This window comes from Colobus angolensis, unplaced genomic scaffold (genome assembly GCF_000951035.1).
Source record: "Colobus angolensis palliatus isolate OR3802 unplaced genomic scaffold, Cang.pa_1.0 Scaffold106, whole genome shotgun sequence".
Classification (NCBI taxonomy): domain Eukaryota; kingdom Metazoa; phylum Chordata; class Mammalia; order Primates; family Cercopithecidae; genus Colobus; species Colobus angolensis.
In genome coordinates, this window is record NW_012111586.1 from 2,937,137 (window position 1) to 2,947,252 (window position 10,116).

Genomic DNA, 10,116 nt, shown 5'->3' on the forward strand with positions numbered 1-10,116 from the left:
CAGGATGGTCTCGATCTCCTGACCTCGTGATCCGCCCGTCTCGGCCTCCCAAAGTGCTGGGATTACAGGCTTGAGCCACCGCGCCCGGCTCTACTTTGGATTAACTAATCTCTTTATGCCCCATTTAAAGCTGACATTCTTATCTCTGTTCACTGTTATCCCATGGATTCTTTTTGCCTTTTATTTGAGTTGAATCTCTTGTTTCTGATCTTTCCCTTTTTGGTTTATTTTCCATTTTGGAGGAATAAATTTCCTAGTAAAGTTGAGACTTTTCATATCTGAAAATGTTTTTATTCTATTGCCCTCCTGATTAGCACTTTGCCTGGGTATACACTTTTCAGTTAAAATGAACTTTCCTTCAGAATTTTGAAGGCATTTTTCCATTATCTTTGCCTCAAGTGGGTACATGGGGAAACATACCCTTCCTCCACAGTGACTGAGTTCATGAGAAGGCAATTGGTAATAGTCACTCTATCTTTTATGAGACAGGATGAACCAATGACTGAGCGCTTAATGGATGACTTCTCTCCAATCTGTGTCTCTGGCCCGATGAGGCTGTCAACTCCAACCTGTAAAAGGCAAAATATAAAACTCTGTCCATCCATCTCAACCAACTGCAAACCACCCTCCAGATCTTTCAAGCTGGGATCTAATGGGATCTTTCCATAGAGACACTTCAGTAAGAGGGGCCATCATCAGTATTTCTCAGGGCCACAAGGTCATACAACACCTCTGAGACCAACCCAAACCTAACTGAAGCATTGGCCTTCCTCCCTTGCCAAGAAAACAAAACAAAACAAAACAACAGACACATATACACACTCATGCACTTGTGTGTACAGACATGCTCTCTTAAAGAGAGTGCTCAAATCAGAATTAGAAGTGGGACAGATTGAGAGCTCCTGTGTCTGAGTCCCAACACTATAATAGACCCTTCCTTACAAGGTCATTACTTGCCCAGGCAGTCTTGTTGAGTGAGATTTTATTCTCAGAACCCAGCTGTGATTTCCCTGGGGCTAACGAGGTTCAGGACTTGAAGGCCTCAATCTGGCTTCTCAAGGACAAGTCTCAGTGCTCCCAAAGAACATCCCACCCCTGCTCTGGCCACACTAGCACTTACCAGGTGTTTGCTGACAATCTGGGCTGATGAATGGACCAGTGGTTCTTCTGGACAGAGAGCAGACAGCAATTTGGGCACCTTAAGGACAGAGATTTGGTCTGTCTAAAGATCAGAAAACACCTTAGGTAGAACCCAGGGCTCAATCAGAGATATGGGGAGTTCTCAGCCATAGCTTCCTGTCTGAGTGAGGGAGAGCAGGAGGCTGCTGCATTCCCCCTAGGATGAAGATAATTCATGCTGCAGCTTCTAGATGGCCTTATTGTCCGTCTCTTAGCTGTGAATGCTCCTCCTTGAAAGTAATGCCATGTCCCTTGGCTGGGAGGCACTGAGACAAGTCTTTGAGTTACCCACATAGCACCTCTTGGAAAAGGAGGCCTGATCAGGTTAAGGAACACCCTGAATCCTGATCACAGGCATCCTGGGTTCCTGGTCACCTCCTGGACCACTGTGACCATGCATGAGGTAAGGATGAGATCCATTTTAGACAAATTCCAAAACAAGGAAAGACCCTGAGAAGGCATCCATCCACCAGCCAAAAGAAAACATGAAGGGGAAGTTCACACTATTCCCTCTCCAGCATGAGAAACCTGGAAAGGTTAGAGGTATGGGGGGCTTTGGCTACCAGTCCATTAGGAAGGCACAGGTAGTGTGCCTGTCTGTGATTCTCCAGCACAGACAGAATGCTGGTCAGAGCACTGTGCGTGGCAGCCACACTAGCTGATGGAGGCCTTGTCAGCATGGCTACACTGGAATGTGAAGGCTAATTCCGAGTCCCCAGCCCTAGGATCTCTTCTTCCACACTCCACCCAAGGCCCTTCAGGCCTGTCTGCTGCATAGCCCCTGCTGGCACTTCAGGGGATACTTTTCCCAGCATGCTCACTCGAGAGCAGGGCCCCTCTTTCATGATGTGGACACAGCAGTGATCTGGACATGTCTTCCCACTCAGGTTATCCATGAACATCTTTCCAGACCAGCCTGAAAGACTCTAGTCATGGGTAAATGTGGGACTAGCTATGATTTCTCATAAGCTCTCTGGCTTGGGATTCCCTTGGATCTGTAACCAATCCAGGTTGAGGCTCACCTGAGGTTTTATCTGGTGTGGGTCCTACAGATTCCTGAGCCAGGTTTTCTTCAGGGACTCAGTCCCAATTTTCTTTTTCTTTTTTTTTGAGACAGAGTCTCACTCTGTTGCCCAGGCTGGAGTGCAGTGGCACAATCTCGGCTTACTGCAACCTTCACCTCCCAGGTTCAAGCGATTCTCCTGCCTCAGCCTCCTGAGAAGCTGGGATTACAGGCGGGTGCCACCATGCTTGGCTAATTTTTGTACTTTTAGTAGAGACAGGGTTTCACCATGTTGGCCAGGCTGGTCTTGAACTCCTGACCTCAGGTGATTCACCTGCCTTGGCCTCCCAAAGTGCTGGGATTATAGGCATGAGCCACTGCGCCTGGCCTCAATCCCAATTTTCAACAATTTATTTTATATTATTCTGCGCCCCACTGCCACCCCTGTCTGCACCTGCAATTATACTTTCATAGGGTTCTACCAGGTGCAATGTAAATACCTAATCTTTCCATTATGTCACCTCTGTTATCCTTGAATGCCACCACAATGTAGTTCCCTCAATTATTTATCTTTTCCTATCCTCTTTTTTTTTTTTTTTAAATACAGAGTCCCACTCTGTTGCTTAGGCTGGAGTGCGGTGGTGCGATCTCAGCTTACTGCAGCCTCCACATCCCGGGCTCAGGTGATCCTCCCACCTTAGCCTTCCAAGTAGCTGGGACGACAGCCACATGCCACCACTTGGCTAATTTTTGTAGTATTTTTGTAAAGACAGAATTTCTCCATGTTGCCCAGGCTGGTCTCGAACTCCTGGGCTCAAGCGATCCACCCACCTCAGCCTCCCAAATTGCTAGGATTACAGGCCTAAGTCACTGTGCCCGGATGCTTTTCTTATTCTCATCTAAACCATCTACTGCTCTGCATTTCCTTTTCCTAGTCTCATTATCCCTCCCTCCAAAAACCTTCCTCCTGGGCCCACTATACAATACAGAGTTCCTCTATATCTTCAGCCTCTTTACTGTTCCCCTCTCCACCCTCTGCCTTCATTAAGGCCTGGCTTATCTTCGAGGACACTGCTTCTCCTTCAGTGGAAGCTATTTGTTCCCTGTATCTCACAAACTTTAAGGTTAAAAGGAGGGGCTAGCAAGAGACTCCTCATTAATGCTGTTTGCAGACAATTTTCTCTCATAGTCATTCCTTTCCTGAGGCTTTGCCATCTGGCCACTCTACACTCTGCTCCTTCACCTTCTCAGGGAAGCCTCCTCCATATGCCTATGTTTACTTCATCAGAGTAATGATTACAGAGTATTTACCTGCTTATTATGAAGTAAGTACTGCAGATATCCCCATGTTGAACAGAATAGGAGGAACCTGCTGACCCAGAGGCCAGAAGTTAGCCTTCCTGAAGATCTTAGCCTTTCCCTGGAGCCATAGAGGCCCTGACTATGGACCAGGCCCCCTGCTTCCTTTTTTGCTGCACCTGAGTACCCGAGTAGTCTCCCTGGACACGCCAGGTCTTGCTCAACCTTGGGAATGACAGGGATTCTTAACAAGTTACTAACCTAATGAAGAAACAGACAAATGGCTCAGTCTGTTTCTAGGACAAGAGCCCCACGATTTTCTTTCTAAACTCAAGCTCTCACCTGTCTGTTTGCTTCCATGTAGAGTCCCAGTGTGCTCACTCGAGAGCAGAGCCCCTCTTTCATGATGTGGACATAGCAGCGCACCTGTGATCTGGACAAGTCTTCCCACCTGTCTCCTCGACAGGCATTCCAGCAGGCATCATAGGGAGCCAGGTTCAGTGTATTGGCTTCTTTTATAAAACTGTAAATATCTTCAGAACAAACAGCCACACCAAAGAAATAAATGAGAGAGAGGTAACAGAACAGATATAGACTCAGTCGTTTTTTGGTTTTATAAGAGATACGGTCTTGCTATGTTGCCTAGGCTGGTCTCAAACTCCCAGACCCAAGCGATCTTCCCACCTCAGCCTCCTGAGCAGCTGGGACTACAGGTGTGCACCACTATGCTTGGCTCTGAGTTAAGTCTTTTTTTTTTTTTTTTTTTTAGACGGAGTCTTGCTCTGTCGCCCAGGCTGGAGTGCAGTGGCCGGATCTCAGCTCACTGCAAGCTCCACCTCCCGGGTTTACGCCATTCTCCTGCCTCAGCCTCCAGAGTAGCTGGGACTACAGGCGCCCGCCACCTCGCCCGGCTAGATTTTTGTATTTTTTAGTAGAGATGGGGTTTCACCGTGTTAGCCAAGATGGTCTCGATCTCCTGACCTCGTGATCCGCCCGTCTCGGCCTCCCAAAGTGCTGGGATTACAGGCTTGAGCCACCGCGCCCGGCCGAGTTAAGTCTTAAAAGAGGTTACAGCTCACACTTCTCCCTTTGGAACTCATCCACAAAACATGAGCCCTGAGGAAATCCCACTAAAATCTGTAAGAGAAAGTCAAACTAAAAGAGGCAATGTACTTCCCTAAAATATCATATGATATAAAAATGCTTAATATGAGGTCCTAAAAGCATGTGACCAGTAATCAAGACCACTAGGGAAAATAAAACAGATGACCCTTGTAAATCATGAAATAACACAAGCCAGCATCCAGGCTTTAGTGGCCAGCCAGGTTGACTTTGTGCTGCTAGTCTCTGTTACCATATCTGGTAGCTGTGCTATGACAGAAAGCACAGAACTTAGAGCCCAGAGTACCAGGGCTCTAGTGTTTCAGTTCTCACAACGACCCTTTGAGATCTGTTACTTTCTGATAAAAAAACTGGGGCTCAGAGAACTGAGTAACCTGCCTCAAGACACAATGCTAGTAAGAAGGCAGTCAGATTTCAAATCCAGAACTGTCTGATGCCCAGTTCTACAATCCTAATCATCATGCTGTACTGTCAGTTTATTAATTTGAGAAATACTTTCTCTGAACATCTACTATGAGCCTACGACTGGGCCAGGGATTAGGGATATGAGAGCATACGAGACAGCTCTGATCTTCAGATCCTGTCATGGAGACACCTGGCCTGGCCTGTGGTTGGACTGCAGTTGTACATTCTTTCACTTTCCTTCCCTTGATAAAAGAGGCTGAGTTTAATCAGCAACGGGGCTGCCTAGAGCCTAGAGAACAGGGGAACTAAGAAGTGGCAGGTGGAGTTTAAAGGCAAAATGGTCTAGTGAGGAACACAGCCAAACCAGAGCTATGAATCAGAGAATGGGGCTAGAGGCACAATGAGCCTGTTGCTGAGAGCATAGTGGCAGGATCTGCCTGAGCAAGCTTACCCAGAACTCAGGGAGTGGGTTGGCAAGCCTGTCTTGCCTAGTAGGCTAGAAAATAGTCTGCTGCCTTGAGACAGGCATCTTGGGCTGGGCTAAGCTGCCAAACCACTCTTTCCAAAGGTGCTGCTACCCTTGCCCCTCTTACTGAACCAACCCAAGAACTGACCTGAGGACTTCAGCTCCTTTTTCTTTAGATCCTCTTCTTTTTCTTCTTGTCCCTGTTGTGAGGAAGCGGAGGAAAACTGTTTTCTCACTAGATACGGAATCAGTTCACTCCGGATAGAAGTGATTGACCTAGGAAGAAAGAATGGCCAAATATGAGAAACCTGACTGTCTGGAACATATCGGGATCAAAAGCTCTGTGCATACAAGGAAAAACCAAGTCCTTTCCTGTCATGGCACCTTGGGACTGTCAGAGATCAAATGTGGCATCGACTTGGAAGTTCGGAGAAGCAGAGTGCTTCCTGGTGGGTACTGAGACAGGGTATTGGTTCTAAATGACCAGGAATCTGTACCAGGGGAAGAAGGGACCTGATCTTTAGTACAGTGTGTATTTTTTATTTATGTTTTTATTTATACTTAGCAATAGAAAGCAGAGAGGTGAGAGACTACTACATGTTTTCCAGTGGTCTCTCACACTATGACCTTATTAGAATTTTATATTGCTAATTAATTTATGTAGCATTTACCAAGCATGTGCCAGTTACTGTGCTAGGCCTTGGAAATATATCAGTTCTGATCTCAAGGAATTCATAATCCAATGGACAGTAGCGCGCATGAGTTTAAGAGGAAAGGCAGAAGGAGGTGAAGGTAATTAGGTGGGGCCAGATCATGAAAGCTTTCTGTGGTGAAACTACCTTTGCAAAAATAACAGTGACAAAATTATGACTGAAAGAGATCTGACCTAATCAACTCCATCTTGCTGTTAACCTCCAAACTGCTCTTGCTCATTCCTGGGCATCGGCTGAGCTAACTTTGGAAGAAAGCTTTTTTTTTTTTTTTTCTGAGACAGGGTCTCACTCTGTCACCCAGGCTGGAGTACAGTGGTGCGATTTCAGCTCGCTGCAACCTTCGCCTCCCAGGTTCAAGCGATTCTGTCACCTCAGCCTCCTGAGTAGCTACGAAGCTGGGATTACAGTTGTGAGAGCCACTATGCCCAGCTAATTTTTTTTTTTTTTTTTTGAGACAGTCTTGCTCTATCGCCCACGCTGGAGTGCAGTGGCATGATCTCAGCTCACCACAACCTCTGCCTCCTGGGTTTAAGTGATTCTTGTGCTCCAGTCTCCCAAGTAGCTGGGACTACAGGCACATGCCACAATGCCCGGCTAATAGTTTTGTATTTTTTGGTAGAGATGGGGTTTTGCCATGTTGGCCAGGCTGGTCTTTAACTCCTGGCCTCAAGTGATCTGCCTGCTTCAGTCTCTTGAAGTGCTGGGATTACAGGAATGAGCCACTGTGCCCCACGTTTTTTTTTTGAGATGGAGTCTCGCTCCGTGGCCCAGGCTGGAGTGTAGTGGTGCGATCTTGGCTTACCGCAACCTCCACCTCCCAGTTCAAGTGATTCTCCTGCCTCAGCTACCCACGTAGCTGGGATTACAGGTGCCGGCCACCATGCCTGGCTAATTTTTGTATTTTTAGTAGAGATGGTGTCTCGCCGTGTTGACCATGCTGGTCTTGAACTCCTGACCTCAGGTGATCTGCCTGCTCTGGTCTCTCAAAGTGCTAGGATTACAGGTGTGAGCCACCATGCCTGGCGAGAAATTTATTACAGTTTATAGTTTAAATGATAATAGCTCTTCTCAAAATGAAACCACCTTTATAAAACTAATAAAAGGGCACAAGTTTAGGATTACAAGAGGGGCCTGAATTCTCATGATTACCAGTCATTGTTGTAAAGGTCACAAGATTTGCAACTTCCCCAGTTACTCCTGTAAATAACATCCCTATTGTGGAACCTAATATTGGCTTTTTAAGATGTCTTTTCTGACTTTTGCATTTCTGATGACTGGATGACTCCACTGGGACCAGTGACCCCTCTGTGGCCCCCACCCAGAACTGGACTCAGCAGAGGACTGTTTTCCACACCCCTGTGATTGCATCCCCAACCAATCAGCAGCACCCATTCCCTACCCTGCCTACCAAACTATCCTTGAAAAGCCCTAGCCTCAGAATTTTGGGGGAGGCTGATTTGAGTAATAATAAAATTCTGGTTTCCCATTTAGCTGCCGCTATGTGTATTAAACTCTTTATTGCAATTGTCCCATCTTGATAAATCGTCTCTATCTCGGCAGCAGGTAAGATGAACCCACTGGGGAGTTACAGTGGCAGTCTAGAAAGTCTGGACTGAAAAGCCAGTGGTAATTTTTTCTTTTTAGACAGGGTCTCACTCTGCTGCCCAGGCTGGAGTGCAGTGGTGCAATCACAACTCACTGCAGTGTTGACTACCTGGACTCAAGTGATCCTCCTGCCTTGGCCTCCCAAGTAGCTGGGACCACAGGCACGTGCCACCATGCCCAGCTAATTTTTTAATTATTTGTAGAGGCAAAGTCTCACTGTGTTGCCCAGGCTGGTCTTGAACTCCTGGACTCAAGCAATCCTCCCACCTTGGACTCCCAAAGTGCTGGGATTGTAGGTGTGAGCCACAGCACCTGGCTGCCGGTGGTAGTTTTTAAGCAAGAAAGTGACCTGATCAGTTTTATCTCTTAGTAAGGTAATTCTGGTAGCAGTGTGGAAGAAAGCCTGGAATAAGGAAACTGAAGAAAGGGAGACCAGTTACAATATTCTGAGAGATGAGATAATGAGGCCCAAGAGAGGGGTTAAAGTATGGGCAGCTCTATAAACCTGACTTGCTGAATACTTCCCATCACCTCTCCCAGCCCCCATTCAAAGAAGCTCTGCATGCTGACACAGGACCACACAGATGGAGTGTAGGTAGGAAGGCAAGACAGAGGCAGAGGCTGAGGAGGGTAAGGAAAATTATGAACCCTGAAGCTACACAGTTCACAGTTTTTGTAATTTTTAAAGGATCAAGTCAAATATCTTTGAAAAATTCTGTGTTAAGCTGTGAGCTCTTGTGTTGAATTTCAATGTGATTTTTCTCCTGATCCTTTGATGGAGATTTAAAAATTTCTATGTGAATGCAAAGAATGAAACAACACTTACTCTTAGCTCTTTTTCTCCCTTTTAATGCTTCAAACTAGTGTGGGCAGCAAATGTTCCTCTTCCATTGGAAAACAAGTCAGTTCCCTTTGAAGAAATGACAAAGCACGGGCAGCTGGGGGATTTCAGGGCCATGATATTTATATTATGGACCAAAAAGAACTGTCACTGCAAGAGGCAAGCAGACGAGCCTTGGCACGTGGCCTCGTCAGGCAGAGTCATTTGAGAGGATCTGTGATTTGAAGAGAGGATATGAAACAGCCCTGCCAAGTCCCACCCACCTCTGCTGAAGCTCAACATTAGGTCAATCCCCATAATGCAGTTGGCTTAGAAGAATAATGAAGGAAACAATTACTCTTCCTGCTTCCTAAAGTGAAGGCAGCTCAGAGCTGTGCCAAGAAATGTTACAAAGCTACAGTGAACCACTGTGAATATCCTGGGCCTAAAGGCCACGAGCTGAGTATAGTGCCCTGGGCCAACCTTACTTTCTCCTTTCCCTCTGATACACAGCCTTCCTAGAAACACCTGTCTTATCTCAATAAATCATAAGCTCTTCTCAAGCAATCACAAAGGAGAACAATAGACTTGACTACTAGCCGTAAACAAACAATCCCACCAAATAAAAAGACAAAATAATTGCTATGAATAGGGCAAAGAATATTCTTAATAAACAGATATAAATGTTCAAAAAACACATAAAATATTTTCAAAGAAGTAAAAAACTAAAATAAGATGCAGTTTCTCTTCCAACTAAATTAACTGATTTAAAACAATTTTCATTACTGATAAGAGTGCTTTGAGAACAGTTACTGTCACATAATGGGAGTTGGAGTATAAACTGATAAAATCTCAGAAAAATAATTGGCAACACTATAGCAAAAGACTTGAAAATATTCATATAATTTCACCCAAGTCTATCCTAAGAAAAATACATTACTCAGTAAATATTTGCTGAATAGATGAAATCATCAGATTATAAACAAGAATCTTTCAAAAAAAGGTATTCCCCTGTTATTTATAAAAATGCAGAACAATACAATATTTAACAATGAAAGATCAAAATACCTCTATAACAGAATGTCATATAGGCAAAACTGTGACTGTAAAGAAATTTTTTTTTTTTTAGACAGAGTCTTGCTTGGAGTGCAATGGCATGATCTTGGCTCACTGCAACCTCTGCCTCCCGGGTTCAAGTGATTCTCCTGCTTTAGCCTCCTGAGTAGCTGGGATTACAGGTGCCTGACACCACACTTGGCTAATTTTATTTTTGTATTTTTAGTAGAGATGGGGTTTCACCAGGTTGGTCAGGCTGGTCTCAAACTCCTGACCTCGTGATCTGCCCACCTCGGACTCCCAAAGTGCTGGGATTACAGGCATGAGCCACCGCGCCCAGCCAAGAATTTTTTAATGATAGAAAAAAAAAAAATGCTTATAATACTCAACGAAAAAAGCAAATTATTTTTTTAGACGGAGTCTCACTAGAGTGCAGTGGCGTGGTCTC

The 10,116-nt window shown here is 45.4% G+C and overlaps 1 protein-coding gene across 1 annotated transcript in view; it reads right to left on the reverse strand.

Annotated features, from left to right (window-relative positions):
- Positions 1-262: 262 nt before the first annotated feature.
- The window catches only part of EIF2B3 (eukaryotic translation initiation factor 2B, subunit 3 gamma, 58kDa), a 142,799-nt gene continuing 132,945 nt past the window's right edge, over positions 263-10,116 (reverse strand). The window contains exons 7-10 of the mRNA XM_011947164.1: positions 5,623-5,750; positions 3,824-4,014; positions 1,121-1,198; positions 263-569 (exon numbers count right to left, since the gene is read on the reverse strand). Coding sequence (XP_011802554.1) covers positions 384-569; positions 1,121-1,198; positions 3,824-4,014; positions 5,623-5,750 — 583 coding nt within the window. The 3' untranslated portion in view covers positions 263-383. The remainder of the gene's footprint in view (positions 570-1,120; positions 1,199-3,823; positions 4,015-5,622; positions 5,751-10,116) is intronic.